We start from the raw sequence: 22,614 nt of genomic DNA, 5'->3' as shown, positions 1-22,614 counted from the left end.
ACCATAGTGTAGTAATTTTATGTATTGCAGTCTACTGCTGCAAAAAAAACCCAAATTTCCTGAATATGTAAGTGATGATAAACTTGATTCTGATATGGATCTCTGTTGTGGACTGAGAGTGGGGAAGCATGATTTGGAAAATGGGGAGGGAGCGGGAAGGATATTCCGTAATGATCAATAAACCAATTGTTTGGAATCAGTTCGGTGTCTCAGGACTGAGTGTGTTTGCACCCATGCCACCCTCCCCACCACTCCTGGCACTCCTTCTCTGCCACTTGTCCCATTCCCCTCCATTGGTGCTCCACCTTCTTCATTCCAAACATCCTTTGCTCCTGACAGATTTGCAGACTCTCTTTGCTCCATGTTGACAAAGTTCAAAGTAAACATTATCAAAATACATACATATCACCTAATACTCATTTTCTTCAGGCCATACTCAATAAATCCATAATAGAATAATAACCATAACAGAATTAATGAAAGACCACATTAATTCAGGCAGTCAATCAGCATGCCAAAGGCAACAGACAGTGCAAATACAAAAGGAAATAAATAATAATAAATAAACAAACAAACGAACAATGAATATCAAGAACCTGAGAGTGAGTCCATATGTTGTGAGAACGTTTCAATTATGAGACAAATGAAGTTGAGTGAAGTTATCCCTTTAGTTGAAGAGCCAGATGATTGAGGGTAATAACTATTCCTGAACCTGGTGGTGTAAATCCTGGGGCTTGTGTCCCTTTTTCCTGATGGCAGCAGTGAGAAGAGAGAATGACCAGGGTGGGGGGGGGTGGGGGGGCAGTTCTCTGATGATGGATGCTGTTTTTCTGCAATAACACTTGGTGTAGATATGCTCAATTCTGGGGAGGGCTTTACCCGTGATGGACTGGGCTATACCCATGACTTTTTGTAGGAATTGGTGTTACCATACCAGGCTATGATGCACCCAGTCAATATACTCTCGACTATACATCTACAGAAGTTTGGCAACTTTTAGATGTCATGCGGAATCTTCACAAACAGAGGTGCTGCCTTGCTTTCTTCATAATTGCACACGTGCTGGGCCCAGGACAGACCCTCCAAAATTATAACACCAAGGAATTTAAAGTTGTTGACCCTCTCCACCTCTGATCTTCCAATGAGGACTGGCTGATGGACCTCTAGTTTACTGCTTCTGAAGACATGAGTAAGAGGTTGTTGTTGTGGAACCATGCAGCCAGATTTCAGATTACCTGATTTGTCACCACCTTTGATTTAGCCAACAACAGTAGTGTCATCAGCAAACTCAAATATGGCATTTGAGTTGTACTTAGCCACCTAATGATAGGCATCAAATGAATGAAACAGCCCTGTGGCGCACTTGTGTTGATGATGAGTGTGGAGGTGATGTTGGAGCCAATCCATACTAAGTGTGGTCTGCAAGTGAGGAAATGAAGGATCTAGTTGGACAGAAGGTGCTGAGACCCTGAACTTAGTGATGAGTTTTGATGGGGTGATAGTGTTGAATGCTGAGCTGTAGTCAATGACGAGCATTGTGGCATATGCATTTTCATTTTCCAGGTGTTCTGGTTTCCTTGTGGCCACCCCTCATCCTGGAAAGACCATTATCATCACACAATGAAAGTCCCTCATCCATGTAATGATTTTGTTAAACACCTTTGAAACTTCTCTAACATTCATGTTTTTTATAGAGTGATACCTGGAACATGACACAAAATTTTAGTTGTGGTCAAATTCTTAGCTTTTTTGTTCTTTGCCTGTACTTGTAAAGCCCAGGATCCTCAAGGCATTTCTTAACCTCCACTGTCACTTCCATTAAAATCATGCATCTACATCACCATATCTGTATCCCTTTTACAATTGTGTTATCTAGTTTATATGTCATATTTCTATCATTCCTATCAAATAGAGTAGTTCTCATTTTTTCAGCATTATATTTTATCTACTACCTCTCCTTCCTTTCTACCATCTGTGATATAGCCATGAAGGGTGTTGCTCTCCTTCGTCAGTCTTGATGAAGGGTCTTGACCCAAAATAAACACTCTATCCTTTCCATAGACACTGCCTGACCTGCTGAGTTCCTTGAATATTTTCTTTGCGTTACCATGGATCTCCAGCATTTAGAGAATCTCTTGTATTTGTGCTATCCTTGTAACAGTTAATTATGCTTCTAAGTTTTGTGCAATTTGGAAATTGTGGCCTGTACATCCAAATCCAAATTATTGTATATGTCAATAAAAAGCAGTGGGCTTGTGGTAAATCATATATATCTGTCTGGACACGCCCCTCTGCTGACTGCTCCTGTGGCTCCTCCCACAGACCCCTAGATAAAGATGATTGTGTCACTGCTCCTCCTGCAGTCCAGGGCAGTCATCCAGCATGAACGTGCTCCGTTTTACTGCTAATAAAAGCCGTTCAGTATTTACTCTACTTCCAGTCTTTTGGAGTTATTGATAGTGCAGCAGGGCTTAGTACAAATCTTTGCAGAACTCAACGATACATGTTCTTTTCTATCACTATTCCTAAAGAAGACTTCATAAGATCATTTTAGATGTATACAACTTTACAAGTATAACCATTATTATTTTGAATGTAGGCCTGAATGACAAATAAAACACTTATGGGGACTGGAATATCATAGTCAACCACTGGATGTTTCTTCCACATGAACTTAGATCTTGGCTGATTGCTATCTTAATTTCATTTACTTGCCTTGATTTCATAATTTGTTAATACCCTTAAAATTTTGAACTGACCCTCAACTTCACAGATCTTAGGCAGCAAGGACCCATTATCTCTTGTGCATAATATAACTTTTGACATCATCCCTGACAATGGCACCATTTTTAATGTAATGCCCAGTTCCTAGATTGTTGCACCTGAGGAAGTGGCATCCATCTGGCTACTCTAACAAATTATTTTACTCATTTGAATCAATTTATTTTTTTTAGCTTGTATTTTGATTGCTCACATTGAATGTCTCAGCGCTTGATTTTTCTGTCCTGCATTCCATCTTACTGATGTTCCTTTGTCTCCCATTATAGTAATTACTATTATCACTGTTTAGTGTCTTGGATATAATTTTGTCTCTTTAGTAATCTGATTTTCTTTTCTTTCCTTAATATAAACTGGGAAGTGAGAATTTATGAAATGATAGCTAGAAGAGTATTTATTAGGGAATAGATCCTTCATAAAGGAATTACTTCTTAAGCGTTAAGTATATTCTATGGGTCAATTACCAGAGTCTAAGTGTTTACTGAGGAAGGAAAGTATGGATGAATTTTTATTGCTTAAAACTTACCTTTTAAAGTGTTATAATAGAACTCAGTAGAACAGTTTATCATTTTACTTATTGTTATGAAAGCATCATTGCATAATTTGAGTTTACTGTTCACAGTAAATTTATTATTAAAATGCATATACATCACTATATACAATCCTGAGATTCATTTCCTTGTGTGTATTCACAAGCTTTGCTGCTGCTTATACGTGGGAGGGGGGAGCTGGGGAGGCTTTGGGGTTCTAATATTTAACTGTCATTCATCCTCTGGGGGCATTCTGTTTTTGTGGATGGTTGCAAAGAAGAAGTATTTCGGGATGTATACTGTATACATTTCTCTGACATTAAATGTACCTTTGAAACCTTTAAATACAAAGAAACACAATAGAGTCAGTGAAAGACTGCACACAAGATGAATAAACGACCAGTGTGCAAAAAAAAACAACTGTGCAAATACAAAAGGAAAAATAATAAATAAAGAAATAGATAGATAGATAGATAAATAAATAAATGGATGGATGAATGAATAGATGAGATGAAGAGTCCATGTAAGTGTGTCCATAGATCGTGGGAGCAGTTAGTTTTGGGGTGACTGAAGATGAATGAAGTTATCCCTTCTGGTTCAAGAGCCTGATGGTTGAGGGGTAATAACTGTTCCTGAAATTGGACCCAAGTATCCTTCCTGATAGCAGCAGCGAGAAGAGAGCGTGGCCTGGATAGTGGGGACCTTGATGATGGGTACTATTTTCCTGCAACAGCGCTCCATGTAAATGTGCTCAAAGGTGGCAGTACCCACTACTGTTTGTAAGCTTTTCCGTTCAAGGGCATTGGTGTTTCCATACCAGGCCATCATACTCTCCAAAGTTAAAAATAAAATTTATTATCAGAGTACATACATGTCGCTTCACACAGCATTGAAATTCTTTTTCCTGCAGGCATACTCAGCAAATCTATAGAATAGTAATTGTAAGCAGGTTTAATGGAAGAGCAAGAGCATGGAAGACAACAAACTGTGAAAATACAAATATAAACAAGATAAAGAGTCCTTAAAGTGAGATCATTGGTGTGGGAACATCTCAATTATTGAGTGTAATTATCCTCTTTTTTTTAATGAGCCTGATGGTTGAGAGGTAGTAACTGTTCTTGAATCTGGTGGTGTGAGTCCTGAGGCACTTGTACTTGATGGCAGCAGCAAGAAAAGAGCATGGCCTGGGTGGTGAGGATCTTTGATGATGGATGCACTACCTTTTGTAGGATTTTCCACTCAAAGGCATCGGTGTTCCCATACCAAGCTGTAATGCAGTCCGTCAATACACTTTCCACCACACATCTATAGAAGTTTGTCAGGGCTTTGATGTCATGCTGAATCTCCGCAGACTCTGAAGGACACTATCATGATAGTGGAGCCACTATCATGGTGGGTCCAGAACAGGTCCTCTGAGATAGTGACACCCAGGAATTTAAAGTTACTGAACCTCTTCACCTCTGATCCTCCGATGAGTATTGGCTCATGGATCTCTGGTTTCCCTTTCCTGAAGTCTACAATCAGTTTCTTGATCTTATTGACTTTGAGTGAGAGGTCGTTGTTTTGACACCACTCAACCAAATTTTCAGTCTCTCTCCTGTATGCTGACTCATCACCACCTTTGATACGGCCCACAACAGTGGTGTCATCAGCATACTTGTATATGGTGTTGGATCTGTACTTGGCCTCACTGTCATACAAACCTGGGATTAGTTTTCTTGTAGGCATTCATAGTAAATATAAAGAAACACAATATAATCTATGAAAAACTGTACACAGCAAAGGTAGACAAACAACCCAGGTGTAAAATACAACATATTGTGCAAAAGAGGAGAACATTTAATAGTAAAGTAAGTCATATGTATTGAGAACATGCATTGTAGAGTCCTTGAAAGCGAGTCTTTAGGTTGTAGAATCAGTTGAGTGTTGGGGTCAGTGAAGTTATCCACTCTGGTTTAAGAGCCTGATGGTTGAGGGGTAATAAGAGTCCCTGAATCTGGTTTTGTGGGTCCTGAGGCTCCTGTACATCTATGCTGATGGGAAAAGCAAGAAGAGAGCATGTCCTGGATGGTGGGGTCCTTGATTCTGCATGCTGCTTTCCTGCAATAGTGCTCTTTGTAGAGGTGCTCAATAGTGCAGAGGGTTTTACCTGTCATGGACTGGGCCATATGCATATGTTGTCACTTTTCATCTAGCCAACAACAGTAGTGTTATCAGCAAACTTAAGAATGGCATTGGAGCTATAATTACACAGTTGTTCCAGGAAACTGTACTTGGTTGCTAAATCCAATTATTAACATCAATTAGATTTACAAGAATGGTCCAGCTGATGGCAGGGCAAAAAGGAGGAAGACAAGTAATTTGGGAGCTTCTGTTCCTCCATATCAAGGATTCCCAAACTTTTTTATGTGAGAGGTCTGCGGTCACCAGGTGGAACCTATGATCACTCATTTTATTTGTCATGTTCCATTTCCGGGTCAGAAGTATACTTCTTGGACTTATGGAATGCCTGATGCCAGCTCTATAACTTTAAGGAATTCTACATTTTTAGAGACTCAAGTCTTCACTTCAGGTTTGACTCAAGTAGTATAATTGCAGATATTTGTGGGAGACAGGGTATTTGTAAATTCATATGTACATAACCAGCTTACAAGATAAAGTACTTTACATTGAAAGGTAGTCTGAAATTCAGGCAGTAAATCTGTCACATGCTGCAGCACTTATTTCCCACAGATGATTATATTTTCCCTCCCAGTTATTGATATAATTTGTAGGAATATCTTGAAATAGTTGTGTCATAGGCTTTTAGTTGATGAAGAATGGATTAAAGCGACATTAAATTAATGTAAAGTCGAAAGGAGAATTATGATGCTGTTGCTTTAAAATGGAAGGAGTGTGTCAGAATGAAATTCAATGATTTTTGCATGTTCTGAAATGTTGGAAGTTATTAAGACTTAAGAAGTTAATATAATTTTGAAATGTTTATAAATTTAATAAGTTAACTAATTTTACTAAATGGAAGAAGTGTATTAAGAAATATCTTTCTGGATCCCCCTTGGATAAAAAGTTGGTGATTAATTAGATACAGAAATACAATAAGCTGCATAATTGATTAAATATGGATTTTGATGCTTTCTCATAGTTGAATTTCCCTTCTATTTCAACCATAAGAGCATAAGATAGATGCAGAATTAGGCCATTTGGCCTATTGAGTCTGCTCCATCATTTCATCATGGCTGATCCATTTACCCTCTCAGCCCCAATTTCCTGCCTTCTCCCTGTATCCCTCATGCCCTGACCAGTATACTCTGAATTTAAAGCGTAATTATCTACTGTGTTGCTATTATCAATTAAAGCACAAATCTAGCAGCTGACTATAGTTTATCTTTAAGATTTCACTTGTGATGATATGTTCTTAAATTTTTCCCTTGCCTGCTTTTCTATTTTATTTACTCTTTTCTGATTATTATACTCAGTATTTGGAGCATTAAAGTTCTAGCTTCCTGACATGTTAGAGGATGGAAGTGAGCTGCTTCCAGTCAATACACAGAGTCACTGAGGAGGATCTGCTGCAATTAGTATTGCTTATTTTGCACAATTTGGAGTTTATTTCTCCTGGGATGTGCATCTATGTACACAAGATAATTATGTGATGAAAATTCATTTGTCATTAAAGATAATTCATGCCATGCCACTGTTTTGAACAGTGAGATCTGATGAACATAGTTCTTTACATAAAAAGGGAAATCAACAAACTAACCTGATCTCAGGCATAGAATGCAGTTCCATGGAAGAAAATCATCACAATCATTTTAATGATATAAATTTAATGTTAAAATCTAAGGACATCACTTTAGAATAAGAGGAGGATAGAAGTAATTAGTTTCTAATTAGGAAGTGAACTCGTTCTTAAGCAAAATAATAAAATGCCTGTGAATAAACATTTGGACTTGAGTCATTTTGTTTGATAAGATAATTTACCTTCAATTGGAAGAAAAGTGTAACTGAAGAAGGTGTACTAGGAAATGTTCCCAAGGACCTTTCTTAAAGGACTGAGCTTGCTGAAATATACTTTTTATGTTATTGAAGTTTTGTGGATAAATTATGATGATGGCCATAAAATAAATAATGAAGTTGTATTACTCTTTGTTATGAAGGTTTATTCTTGTCAACATCTTGGTTAGCTAAGAGATGATTCACTGTAAGCTTTTTTATTCAAGCAAAATATTGGCAAACGATAGATGCTACTTTTTATATTTCTCTTGTGCTAGCTTTAAAGGCTAAATATTATTAAGAATATTAGCTATTCTAAACATGCGAAAGTCTGCAGATGATGGAAATCCAAACCAACCCCCACAAAATGCTGGAGGAACTCGGCAGGTCAGGCAGCATCTATGGAAATGTATAAACAGTGGACATTTTGGGTAAAGACCCTTCTTCAGGACAGAAAGGAAAAGGAGAAGATGTAACAATATAAAGGTGGGGGGAGGAAAAGGAGGCTAGCTGGAAGGTGATAGATGAAGCCAGGTGGGTGGGGAAAAATCAAGGGCTGGAGAAGAAAGAATCTGATAGGAGAGGAGAGTGGACCATAGGAGAAGGGGAAGAAGGAGGGGACCGGGGGGGGGGGAAGTGATAGGCAGGCGAGAGTGGGGAATAGAGAAAGACAGGAGTGGACGGGGGATATTTTTGTTGAAAGGAGAAATTGATATTCATGCTATCAGGTTGGAGGCTACCTAGGCAGACTATAAGGTCTTGCTTCTCCACCCCAAGGGTGGCTTCGTCATGGCACAAGAGGAGGCCATGGACTGACGTGTCAGAATGGGAATGAGAATCGGAATTAACATTCTTGTCTTGTATGCCTGTTGTTTCTGGATGTACATTCCAGAGACAACACTTATTCATAGATTTGTTTTCAAGATTTGGGCATTGCAGCAAGGCCAGCATTTATTGTCAATTCTTAATTGTTCTTAAGAAGGTTCTAGTGAGCTGCCTTTGTAATTATTACAGTCCTTTTGGTGAAGATACTGCCATACTGCTTTTGCACAGGGCTTTCCAGGATTGAGACTCCAGATGATGAAGGACAAACAAGATATATCCTAGTCAGGATGAGAGGTTTGGCTTTCCCATTTATACTCTGTTCTTCCCTTGGTGGGGAGTTGAATAGGTGCTATCAAAGTATTTGGGTGAGTAACTGCAGTGCATTTTGCAGATTTTTTTATTCTATAGCCTCTGTGCGTCAGTTGGATGGAATTAATTTTAAGTGTGTCAAATGGGTTAACATTTAAATGGGGGGAGGGGGGTTCATTATCCTGGATAGTGTTGAGCTTCTTGAGAACTGTTGTCACTGCACTCACTCAGCCGAGCAGAGTATATTCCATCACGCCAAATTTGTGAATGTTGATGATGGAAAGGCATTGATATGTCAGGAAATGAGTCACCCAACACCTGATCTGCTCTGAGATCTGTGATATTTCTCTGATTGGTCCACTTGAGTTTCTGATCACTGGTGATCTCCAGGGAATTGATGGTGGAGGACTGAGTCATTGAATGATGACAGTTCCTCCTTAGTGATAGTTGTTACCTAGCACCTTTGTGGCACAAATGTTATTTGCTGCTCATCAGCTCCAGGTCTTGCTGTCTGCAGGCAGAAGCTGCACTATTTACTGAGAAGTTGCAAAAGGAATTGTATACTTTTCAGTTAAGAACGAACATCCCAATTCTGACCTTGTGATGGAAGGGTGACAGTTGAAACACCTGAAGATGACACTGAAGAGTTCCTACAACGTTGTCTAGGGCCAAGATAATTGACCTCTTGCAATGCAACTAGGTGCAACTAGAGTATTTTCCCTTGATTGCCCTTTGATATCAGTTTTTACCAGGATGACATATCCACTGAAATAGTGCTTTGATATCAAAAGCAGTTACGGTACTCCCAAATCATCTGTAGAATTATGTTCTTTTGTCGAAATGAACCAATATTGTGATCACTCCCCAACCTTTCCTACACTACATCAATGACTGCATTTGTGCTGCTTCCTGGACCCATGAGGAGCTTGTTGATGTCATCAACTTTGCCTCCGACTTCCACCCTGCCTTCAATTTACCTGGCCTATTTCCGACACCTTCCTCCCCTTTCTCAATTTCTCTGTCTCTATCTCTGGAGACAACTTATCTACTGATGTCTATTATAAACTCACTGACCCTCACAGTTGCCTGGAGAATACCTCTTCTCACCCTGTTATTTGGAAAAATACCAACCCCTTCTCTCAATTCCTTCGTCTCTGCCACACCTGCTCTCAGAATGAGGCTTTTCATTCCAGAACTATGAAGATGTCCCCCTTCAAAGAAAATGGTTCCCTTTCTCCACTATCAGTGCTGTCCTCAACTGCTTCTCTTCCATTACACGCACTTCTGTCCTCATGCCATCCTCCCGCCACCACAGGGATGCGACTCTCTTGTCCATTCGTCCCTCCCCACTGATCTCCCTCCTGGCACTGATCCTTGCAAGAGGAACAAGTATTACACCTGCCCCTACACCTCCTCCCTCACTAGCATTCAGGGCCCCAAAAAGTCCTTCCAAGTGATGTGTCACTTCATCTGTGAGTCTGTTGGGGTAATATGCAATGTTCAGCGCTTCCAGTGTGGCCTCCTGTGTATTGGTGAGACCCGACATAGATTGGGAGGCCACTTTGCGGAGCACGTATGCTCCATCCGCCAGAAAAAGAAGGATCTCCCAGTGACCGCCCACTTTAATCCCACTTCTCATTCATTCCCATTCTGACGTGTCAGTCCATGGCCACATCTGTAGCCGTGATGAGGCCATGCTCAGGTTGGAGGAGCAACACCTTTTATTCTGTCTGGATAGCCTCCAACCTGATGGTATGAATATCGATTTCTCAGACTTCCAGCAATGCCTCAGACATGCTAAATCTTCACAAACTTCTAAGAAAGTAAAAATGGTGCTGTGCTTTGTTTGTAATGGCACTAAAGTGTTGGACCCAGGACAGATCCTATGAAATGATAATCACCAAGGAATTTAAAATTGCTGACCCTCTCCATTTCTGGTTCCCCAATGAGGATTGACTCATGGACCTCTGGTTTCCTTCTCATGAAGTCAACAATCATCTCCTAGGTCTTGCTGACATTGCATGAGAGGTGTTTGCTGTGGCACCACTCAGCCTAATTTTCAGTTTCCATCCTGTATTCTGATTTGTCACCATCTTTGATTCTGCCAACAACTATGGTTTTATCGGCAAACTTGAGAATGGTACTGGAGCTATGATTAGTCTTACAGTCTTTAAGCATATAGCGAGTAGAACAGGGGTTTAAGCATACAGCCTTGTGGTGCACCTTTGCTGAGGGTGATTGTGGAGATGTTTTTGTCAATCTGACTATTTGGGGTCTGCAAGTGAGAAAATTGAGGTTTCAGTTGCACAAGGAGGTATTGAGGTCTGTGACTTGAACCATATTGATTAGTTTTGAAGGCAAGATAATATTAAATGCCCAGCTATAGTCAATGAAGAGCATCCTGATGTATGCATCTTCACTGTCCAGATGTTCCAGGATTGTGTGAAGAATCAATGAAATAGCATCTACTATTGACCTGTTGTGACAGTGGGCAAATTGGACTGGATCCAAGTTTCCTTTCAGGCAGGAGTTGATATGTTTAATCATCACCCTCTCAATGCACTTCATCACAGTTGATGTAAGTGCTACTGGACAATAGTTGTTGAGGCAGGTTACCCTGTTCATCTTGCGTACCAACATAGTTGAAGCCTGCTTGAAGTAGGTACCTCAGACTTCCATAGTGGGAGATTAAAGATTTTAGTGAATACTCCAGTCTGTTGATCAGCACAGGTCACAGATGCCTTGTCTGGGCCGAATACTTTCTGTGGGTTCACCCTCCTGAAGAATGCATTCACATCTACCTCAGAGACAGAAATCACAGGGTCATTGGGGTTTGTGGGAATTCATGCAAGTGTCTCCATGTTTTGATGATCAAAGCAAGCATAAAAGGCATTGAATTCTTCTAGGAATGAAGCCTTGTTGTTACCTATGTCATTTGGTTTCACTTCGTAAGAGATAATAGTATTCTAGTACAGGTACTAGCACAACTGTCAAGCATCCTTCAGTGATTCAAGTTTGGTCCAGAAATGCCACTTCACACATGAGGTGGCTTTCTGGAGATTGTACATAACTGGACCTCTTGTATTTAACTTGATCTCCAGACCTGAATGCCACTGATCTAACACTCAGCAGATTGCAGAGGTCATGGTTCATCAAGGGCTTCTGGTTAGGGAAGACTCTGAATTACTTTGTGGGGACACACTCAACTACAACTAATTTTATTAAATCTGTGACAATCGTGGTGTATTTGTTCAGATCCTCTGTGCTCTTGATCATGGACCAGTCTACCAACTCGAACTAATCCTGTAGCCACTCCTCAGCCTCCTTCAACCACCTCTTTGTTCTCCTTATCTCTGCAGCCTTGTTCTGTACCCTCTGCCTATATGCAGGGAGGAGGAGAACAGTTAAGTGCCCAGATTTCTTGAAGTACAGTCTTGACATGGAACAATAGGCATTCCTAATCATAAGAGTAGGTCACAGCCCCTCAATCCTATCACTGTTTAATGTGATTACACCTAATCTGCCCCAGGCTTAATCTGTTCTTCTTCGCCAGATGCCCACAGACTTTATGTCCCTGATCTTACAGAATACATCAATTTCTTTGAATAGCCATGATGATTTGCTCCCATAACTTTCCTGTATAAAGAATGCAGAGATTCACCATCATCAGAGAGAAGTTCCTCTGCACCTCAGTTTTAAATGAACGCCCTTAAACTTGTAACTATATTCCTACTACTGGAACTTGGTCCTGCATTGCTGCCTCACCAGCCTGCCACCTCATTTTTAAGTGTGCTTGTTTCTGCACCAAATATGCATTTCTACACAACTATTAGAACCAAGGTTGATCCCATGGTTTGATAGTAATGACAAAGTGAGGAATTTGCAGATGGTGTTAAGTGCTGGTATTATTTGTCTACAATGTATCATGGGTGCCTAATTTTGACCTGCAAGTTGTGTAACTGTTCATGTCATTTGAGGAGTTTAAGACCCAAACAAAAATTGTTAAAATGAATGAATATTGCACCAATGTGAGGAGACAAAATTTCTGATAGACTGTCAGGCATTTTGAAATATCTTTAAAATTGCATACAGGTTAAACCATTTTCCTGCAGTGTGGTACTACCTGAGTTCTGTGAACATATTTCTAGCTAAGTAATCAATATGGGACTAAATCACATTTAGAAACGCTTCGAAGTGAGCTGAAGTCCACTAATGTCTGCTTAAGTTAGGAAGTAATGACTTGTATTTATTCTGTCTTTTGAGGCCCGTAGAAAGCCTTGGAAATTTAATTCTAGGTAACTCAGTTCTGATGAAGGGTGTTGGACTTGAACTTCTCTTCCTATAGATGCTGCCTGACCTGCTGAATGTTTCCAGCATTTCCTGTTTTTACTTCAAATTTAAAACATTTTTCAGAGTTTTTGTTTTTGTTTATTATTATAGATTTTAGTTATTAATTATAGCTTGTGCAGACTTCAGTAATGAAACTGGATGACTGGAAATCTGTGCAGAGAGTAGAAAAGCTGTTGCACTGGGACAGTTCCAATTTCGCATCTTTAGGAGTCCAGGTCCAGTGGTAAGAATGAGTATCGCAATCTGGGGTCTCCTTCGTTGCAGTGGCTAACTATAACGTCTTCTGTGCCTTGTCATGCCCTTCATTCTCCACGGAGGGCTGCAATACTGCCTTCCCTACTGTTGGATCTCACTGTAAATCTCATCTGCCAATCTACTGGAGCTGACTTTGCATGCTAGGACAGGCATGTCCTTATCTCCCCAGGATTTTGGGCCACTGGCCATCCACACCTGATTTACCTTGCCTGGGTTTGGTTGCTGTTGCATGCGTATGGCTACTTGGAGCCACAGGTGAGAGCTGAGTGTCTGGTAGGGACCAAAGATGACTGTGCTGCCCTGAATGGAAATGACAAGCCCCTTCACCAAAGGTGCTTTCCCTCCGTGGACACACCAGACACACCAATAATGAAACTACACATGAGTTTATTGTTAATGTTCATATTTGATGGAAAGATTTGTATTTCTCCTTAATTTTTGAAATGAGCTGTATTCTTCCATTTCTTAGATATCAACAGATGCTGCACAGAAACTTGGTTTACTTGGCAACAATAGCAGATTCTAATCAAAATATGCAGTCGTTACTACCTGCTGTAAGTAATACACCATTAGTTCCATAATCAAGGTTGTAACAAAACCAATTAAAAAAACAATTGTGATTGAGATTTTTTGATTCTTTTTTCTATTAATTCCTCTACCTTTAACTGTGACTGTTACTTGGGTAGTATATGCCATAGAGTTGTGCATTTGCACTTTCACTTATGGCCTTTTGCTATATTAATTAATTAACTATCTATGCTTTGGAAATAGCAAAATTAGTTTTCAATCATTATTACGCACCTTATGTTGATTTGATTTTCCCTTGTGCTGTGGATCTTTTGCATTGTTGAAATGTCTTGTAATAAACTGGTTGTGCTTTAATATTTATATAAAGCATTGGAAGTATTACATGAAATCATTTTGCATTAAGCAATAATTTTGTCACCTATATATCTATGTTCCATATATTTTTACGGTTTTGAGTAGGCTCTTCCAAGCTTTTTAGCCATATTTTACCCCGTTTAAAGGGGTAAAACATTTTCACATGACTTCTTTGTCTTCCTAAGTTTTAAGTATTTAGTATCAACAAAAGAGGGATATAATTAACTATCAGATTTCAAATCTGCAGCAAGATTTCTTATTTATTGAACCTATTAATTGTTTTCTGTCAACAAGAGTAAATTTATGTTTTAGAACATTAAAAATACCTATCTTAAAATGAACTAAGACCATGAGATGGAGCAGAATTAGGCGATTTGGCTCATCGAGCCTACTCGCCATTTCACCTAGGCTGATCCATTTGTCCTCAGACCTAATATCCTGCCTTCCCCCTGCATCCGTTCATGCCTGACTAATCAAGAATCTATCAATCTCTGCCTTAAATGCACATAAAGACTTGGCCTCCACAGCTCCCTGTGGGAACAGATTACACAGATTCATCACTCTGGTTAAAGAAATTCCTCTTCATCTCTGTCCTAAAAGAACGCCTCTTTATTCTGAGGCTGTGTCCTCTGGTCTTAGAGCCTCCCACCATCCTCCTCACATGCAAGGTCTTTCACCAGGCCTTTCACAATTCAATAGGTTTCAATGGAGTCACCCCTCATTCTACTGAATTCCAGTGAATACTGGTCCAGAGCCATCAAACACACTTCATATAGCAAGCTGTTCAAACCTGGTATCATCTTTGTGAACCTCCTTTGAACTCTCTCCAGTTTCAGCACATCCTTTCTAAGATAAGGGGAACAAAACTGCTCACAGTACTCCAAGTGAGGCCTCACCAGTGCTTTATAAAGTCTCAATATTACATCCTTCCTTTTATATTCTAGTCCTTTTGAATTGAATGCCAACATTGCATTTGCCTTCCTCACTTCAGACTCAACCTGCAAATTAACCCTTAGGGAATCCTGCACAAGGACTGCCAAATCCCCTTGTGCCTCAGATTTTTGTATTTTTTCTCCATTTTGAAAATAGTCATCCCTTTTATTTCTTCTTCCAAAGTGCATGACCATACACTTCCCAACACTGCTTACTACCTGCAACTTCTTTGCCCATTCTTCTAATCTTTTTAAGTTTTTTTGTAGCACTTATACTTCCACAAAACTACCTGTCCCTCCACCTATCTTTGTGTCTTCTGTAAACTTTGAAACAAAGCCATCAATTCCATCATCCAAATCATTTGACATATAACATAAAAAGAATTGGTCCCAACACAGACCCTTGTGGAACATAACTAGTCACCAGCTGCTAACCAGAAAAGGCTTCCTTTATTCCCACTCTTTGCCTCCTGCCTATCAGCCACTGGATTATCCATGCTAGTATCTTGCCTGTACTACCATGGGCTCGTAGCTTGTTAAGCTATCTCATGCGTGGCACCATGTCACAGGCCTTCTGAAAATCCAAGTACAGAGCAGAAACCAATTCTCCTTTGTCTATCTTGTTTGTTATTTCTTCAAAGAATTCCAACAGATTTCTCAGACAAGATTTTCCCTTGAGGAAAACATGCTGACTGTGCCCTGTTTTATCATGTGCCTCCAAGTACCCTGAGACCTTATCCTTAATAATTGACTCGAACATCTTCCCAACCACTGAGGTCAGACTAACTGGCCTTTAGTTTCCTTTCTTCTGCCTCTCTCCCTTCTTGAAGAGTGGAGTGACATTTGCAATTTTCTAGTTTTCCAGAACCATTCCAGAATCTAGTGATTCTTGAAAGATCATTACTCATGTCTGCACAATCTCTTCAGCCACCTCTTTCAGAATTCTGGGGTGCACACCATCTGGTCCAGGTGACCTATCTACCTTCAGACCTTCCAGTTTCCCAAGAACCTTCTCTCTACTAATGTTAACTTCACAAACTTCATGACCCCTGACACCTGGAACTTCCACTATACTGCTAGTGTCTTCCACAGTGAAGACTGACGCAAAATACTTATTCAGTTTGTCCACCATTTCCTTGTTCCTCATTACTACCACTCTAGTATTGTTCTTCAGTGGTCCGATATTCACACTCACCTCTTTTACACTTCATCTATCTGTAGAAATTTTTGGTACCCGCTTTAATAGCTTACTTCCATATTGCCTCTTTATCTTCTTATTGACTTTTTTTAGTTGTCTTCTTTTAGATTTTAAAAGCTTCCCAATCATTGAACTTCCCACTAATTTTTGCTGTATTATATGTCCGCTCTTTGGCTTTTAGGTTCCCTTGACTTCCCTTGTTAGCCATGGTTGAGTCATCTTGCCTTTAGAATACTTCTTCATCTTTGAGATGTATATATCCTGTGCCTTCTGAAATGCTTCCAGAAATTCCAGCCATTGCTGCTCTGCTGTTGTCATTGCTGGTGTTCTTTTCCAATCAATTATGGCCAAGTCCTCTCTCATGTCTCTGTAATTCCCTTTTACTCCACTCTAATACTGATACATCTGACTTTAGCTTCTCCTTCTCAAATTTCTGGGTGAGTTTGATCATATTAAGATCATTTGTGCCTCAAGGTTCTTTTACCTTAAGCTGTCTAATCAATTCCAGTTCATTACACAACACCCAATCTAGAATAGCTGATGCCCCAGACGGCTGTAAAAAGCTGTCATGCAGGCAATCTAGAAATTCCCCCTCTTGGAATCCAGCACCAACCTAATTTTCCCAATCTACCTGCATATTGAAATCCCCCATGACTATTGTAACATTGCCTTTTTGGCATGCATTTAATATCTACCATTGTAACTTGTAGACCGCATCTTACTACTGCTTGGGAGTCTATATTTAACTCCCATCAGGGTCTTTTTACCTTTGCAGTTACTTAGCTCTCACCACAATGAATTCAACACCTTCCAACTCTATGTTACCTCTTTCTAATGATTTAATTTTATTTTTTACCAACAGAGTCATGCCTTCCTGCCTGTCCTTTTGGCAGAATATGCATCCTTGGACATTAAGCTCCCAGCATGATATTCTTTCAGCATGATTCAGTGATGCCTACAACATCATACTTGCCAGTCTGTAACTGTGCTACAAGTTCATCAACCTTATTTCGTATACTGCATGCATTCAAATTTAACACCTTCAGTCCTGTGTTCACCATTTTTGATTTTTTTCCTATTGACTGCAATTTTGCCCTATCATCAGCTTCTCTTTGCCAGGATTCGCACTCCAGTTCCCATCCCACTGCCAAATTAGTTTAAACCCACCTGAACAACTCTAGACAATGTGCCTGCAAGGATATAGGACCCCCTCAGGTTCAAGTGTAACACATCCCTTTTGTACTGTTCATACCTTCCCTAGAAGAGATCCCAATTATGTATAAATCTGAAACCCTGCCCCCTGGACCAGTTGCTCAGCATTCACCTGCCAAATCATCCTATTCTTGCCCTCACTGGCATGTAGCACAGGCAGTAATCCAGAGATTATTACCCAGAGGTACTGTTTCTCAGATTTCTACCTAGCTCCCTGAAATATCTTTTTAGGACCTCCTCACCTTGTCTACCTATGTCATTGGTGCCAGAATGTACCAAGACTTCTGACTGCTCCCCCTTGCCATTGAGAATACCATGGACACGATCCAAGACATCCCTGATCCTGGCACCAGGGAGGCAACATGCCATCCAGGCATCTGTATTGTGGCCACAGAACCTTATCTCTGTTCCTCTGACTAAGGAATTTCTTATCAATACTGCAGTCCTCTTCACCTCTCTGCTCTTCTGAGCCACAGCACAAGACTCAGTGCCAGAGACCTGGTCACTGTGGTAGGTCAATGCCTCAATAATATCTAAAGTTGTATACTTATTGTTGAGGGGAATGGCCACAGGTGTACTATGCACCAGCTGTGCATTCTCCCTCTTTCTCGTGACAGTCACCTGGTTATTCTGCAAGCTAGGGGTAACTACCTCCTTGTATCTCCCATCTGTCACCTCCTTATTTTTCTGTATGAGCTGAAGGTCTTCAAGCTCCTGCTCCAGTTCCTTAATATGTTCTCTCAGGACTGGAGGTCTCCCAGACTTCCCACATCACACATACAGTACAAAACACTGCCCCTGGAGCTGTTCTCACTAAATTACTATGTGTAATAGTTGAGGAATTAAATAATAAGAACAGAGAGAGAGAGAGTAACTTAAAAGACAGTTTACCTCACCTAAGCCTGATCTTGTATTAGCCTGATGAGCCAAAGCCACTCAAAGACTGGTACATTCCAAAAGAAGGGCTGCTCTAAGAATGGCTGCACTACTTACACTTGAATTATTTTTATTGGCCCTCTCTAATAAATCCTTCTTGATGATGCTCCTCAACTCATAGAAATTGCTGCAAAGCTCTGCTTTAAAATTTCTATCGCCATTCTGATTAAAAAGTAGCTCTTTTTATGCACCTCTGGTTTGGATTGTCCAACTCAAAGAAAACTGCTTCAAAGCTCTGCTTTTGTAAATCTTGAACACAGACCTGACTGAAAGGTAGCTCTTTTTATGTAGGCAATTATGTAAGGAAGAAAGAATGTTTATTTATAGAGCACATTTAAGCCAATGAAAGTCTCTTTAAAATGTAGTTACTGTTCTATCTAAAATGCCCAAAATTCCCACAACTAGCATTAAAATTAATGATGAAATCATCTGTTTTTAGATGGCAGTTGTAGAATAAAATTAGATAGGAATAATGCCAGTTATCTGTAGAACTCCTGCCTAAGAGTGCTCAGGAAATATTAGCATCTACCTGAGAAGGTAGGCAATTCCCCACTTCAGGATTCTCTTAATGATGGATATCAGATTCCTTTACCCTATTGTTTTGATGGAAACCTTAATCATTTTGCTTTCTACTCTGGGTATTCATTTGAACTCTGAATGGAAGAAATAAATAGAAAAATCTAGAGCACACTGTATTGTGCTGTAGGTAATAGAAGCTATCTGGGATGGCATGGCAAGCCAATTTTGTGAAAGACTTGTGACACATCTTCCAATGAAAACTTCCCGGTACTGTGAGTTAGTGATAGCTAATCATTCATATAAAAATCATCTTTGACTTGGTACACTGGATATCGAATAAATTAGTGTCTGTACATAGTACCATGCTTCAACTACAAGTTTAATTGGAAACAATGGAACTGAGTTTTATAAGCCAGCCTTTCAATCATGTAGCATTTACAACTAAGGATGAATAACTATACTAATATTTCCTTAATACTAAGTGTATAAGCTATCAACTTTAGCAAATGTTTCCTGAATTTATGGATGATACACAATACTTAGTAACCTAGCATTTTTATTCTTTTTAACTGATTTATAAATATGAAATGATACAGAGTACCTAATTAATTTTAAAAGATATTTTTTCCTTTCACTTCGCATTCTTCAGAGATTCAAAGTCACTTTTCAGTTCTTAGTGCACTTATATGCACTAAGATTATATGCACTAATATGATTTGCAATGATGAAAAAAGCTGCTATATATCTGTAAGGTGTTACCAGTGCTTTTGTATCACTTGATAAAGTCAGTCTTTATATCTAATACAATACTATACAAGCATATGCATTTTTTTAAAATCCAAGAATAATAAAGAAGTACTAGGTACATTCTCTATGTATCTCAGCAAATAAAACAATAAAGGAGATTGTGCACATTTGCACATAGTTTGTGAGGAGAGGCAATTTGGTGTAGTACCTCTTACTTCATTACAAGTTTACTCTTTTGACATGAAGTTGTTAACTTTTAATGCAGTAGAGCTTGGTCTCTATGCAAAACCCTAGGCAATCAGCATCAAGTAGTTTTCCGTTTGGGTAAGGTGGATATAGTTGGCATCCTGCTGCTAAACTTGACTTATTTACACACTTGTACTTCTCAACGGGATTATTGAATTACCAAAGGAAAGGGAACTTTGGAGTTTTCTATCTTGTTGCACCAGAGGCAGTGTTGTCCACCCTTTTAATGGTGTAGCTGAGATTAGACAGGGGTGGGTTATCAAGCTGGACCTATTTCTAGCTACATGAATTTTACACTAGCATAGATACCAAGTCAACAGAAACATCTGTTGCTTCCTAATGGAGTAAGAATGAATATTGATTCTTCAAAGTGCTGTTGAATAGAGTCGACTACTGACTCCTCAGTGCAGTAACTGAGGGAATGCTGCTTACATTTTTCAAGATCCAATGATACTTGACGAAGGAACATCTGTACGCCAAGTAACATTACTCTTTCAGTCAGGCATGACTAACAAAATAATATGTACTCATTCATTTGTTTCCTGAATGCCAAAATCACTTCACACAATTTAGCTGCACATTTTGCCTCAATAATAACAATTCTGAAGGTTTTGGGATGCTGAGAGAGTATGAAATGGAGTTGTATAAATACACAAGTACTGTATTTCTTATCTCTATATGAATGTAAAATTCTTCCTCCAGAATCTTCTAAGTGGAAGAATATCATAACTGTTGTGTATTTAATATTTCAGCAATATTTGCGTAATGTGTTAAATGGTTTTAAGGATCCTTTGTTGTTTACGTGTTATATGTAAAAGTACATCCACAGCATATGTCATTACACCGCAATGTCATATGTACGCATCTCTTTAAAAGTAAATATAAGAACATAAGTTATTCCGGGCTCCATGTTTTCCTTTCAATTAGTTTTTATATTTTGCAGTTACGAAACATAACAATAACTATTTCTAGAATAAAATAATTTTTATGTTTTTCTTATGTATCGAAAATCTGAAATTCAAGATTTTTGCCATCTTTTTTATAAATATTAGGCATTGCATTAATATATTTTTAAAATGCAGTTTTTAATTCTGTTTCTGTTTTCCTACCATATCATTTTTCTTAGCCACCTTCCCAAAACATATCTATGGGACCAGGAGGAATGAATCTGTCTGGATCAAATCAAGCTTTGCATTCACAGAATGTTTCCAATGACACTATGGGGGGTGGAATTCCGCCTTCTCCACTAATGCAGAGCCAGATGAGCAATGGTAGGTTCTAACAGTGTTAGTTATTTATAGTTTGTAGCAACTTGTTGATACTGGGACCTTCTAAATAGTCAGGCTGGAAGTAGTAGAATTCAGATCTGCTTTGTCTCTGATGTAAAGATTTACAGAAAATGATCTCCTGTTACAACATCAGTCTGTTCTGGTAAAGGTTTGAAGTTAACATCCAAATCCAGATTATACATAATAAATTCTTTCCATTTTGGTATGAACTTTTCAAGGTCTTTTCAATGCTTTTCATTTGCCTCAAATATAAATTCATTAGTAAAGAAAATGTAGATGCCTATTGCAGTGCTAAATGTGAACGGTCAGTACAACCTACACTTATAAACAATGGCTAAAATATGTCATTTATAAAATCCTTCAATCTTATTATATTTAACATTCTGATTATTTGCTGAGTAGTCAGGTTTATCCAATAATACTGGTGCATCTTCCATGCCTTACTTGCAGACGATTGGAAGGTGGAATGGTAGTGTATTAATAGATAGTTTTACAAAAAGTTTATTTGCCATGGTATTGCTCACAATAAAGCACAGTTAATCTTTCTCTCCTACTTCTAACATCCCTCTGTGTTTGTGAATCACTTTTGTATTTCCCCTCCCTAATATTTTGATTTCATTTTTTTCTCTCTATTTTATCTCTTTCTCCTCTATACTTATCTATAAATGACCTTTTTCCTTCCTCTTTCTTATCACTGGGAAATATAGGCTGTCATTGGAGGAGAAATCTAATGAAAATGGTAAGTAGGTTTCGGAGATAGGGATTTGGTCAGTGATGGATATTGGTACCACAAGACTATGGCATAGAAAGAGTGTGAAGTTGTTATCAGTCTGTAATTATGTGACTCACTATTACAGCTGTACGTCCTAGTTCCAATTTTCATCCTTCTATCAACCACATCACTCAGCTATTTTAGAAGAAGACTTCAAAACTGCAGCCAACATACCAGTGAAAAAATTGAAATTTTCCGATTGGGCAGTCTCAGTACCCATGGAGGGCTTTGATTAACTTGATGTCTACCTCGGGTGAAATGGGGTGGGGATTCATTCCTGAGAGTGGCATTGCTGTTTTCAGTAAAACTCATCCAAAATTTTGGCTGGTTTTGGAAGCAATCAAATGATATTCTGAGATACTCAACATCCAAAGTACCAGTGGGCAGAGTCTATCATTACTATGCCTGTTGATAGTTTCAAGTGCCTGTATCACTGGTCCTTTAAAGAACTGTTGCTGTGTGATCTTAACTGTGTGATTTGTCACTTCTTTCCCAGATATAAACCATATAACCATATAACAATCACAGCATGGAAACAGGCCATCTCGGCCCTCCTAGTCCATGCCGAACTCTTAATCTCACCTAGTCCCACCTACCCGCACTCAGCCCATAACCCTCCACTCCTTTCCTGTCCATATACCTATCCAATTTTACCTTAAATGACACAACTGAACTGGCCTCTACTACTTCTACAGGAAGTTCATTCCACACAGCTATCACTCTCTGAGTAAAGAAATACCCCTCGTGTTTCCCTTAAACTTCTACCCCCTAACTCTCAAATCATGTCCTCTCGTTTGAATCTCCCCTACTCTCAATGGAAACAGCCTATTCACGTCAACTC

At 39.2% G+C, this 22,614-nt stretch overlaps 1 protein-coding gene across 1 annotated transcript in view; it reads left to right on the top strand.

Moving 5' to 3' along the window:
- LOC132399891 (calcium-responsive transactivator-like) overlaps positions 1–22,614 on the top strand; it is a 97,320-nt gene that overhangs the window by 5,622 nt on the left and 69,084 nt on the right. The window contains exons 3-4 of the mRNA XM_059980777.1: positions 13,510–13,594; positions 20,839–20,983. Coding sequence (XP_059836760.1) covers positions 13,510–13,594; positions 20,839–20,983 — 230 coding nt within the window. The remainder of the gene's footprint in view (positions 1–13,509; positions 13,595–20,838; positions 20,984–22,614) is intronic.

Source organism: Hypanus sabinus, chromosome 9 (assembly GCF_030144855.1).
Source record: "Hypanus sabinus isolate sHypSab1 chromosome 9, sHypSab1.hap1, whole genome shotgun sequence".
NCBI lineage: Eukaryota > Metazoa > Chordata > Chondrichthyes > Myliobatiformes > Dasyatidae > Hypanus > Hypanus sabinus.
The sequence above is the reverse complement of the archived record's forward strand: the minus strand, read 5'-3'. Positions and strand labels throughout refer to the sequence as shown.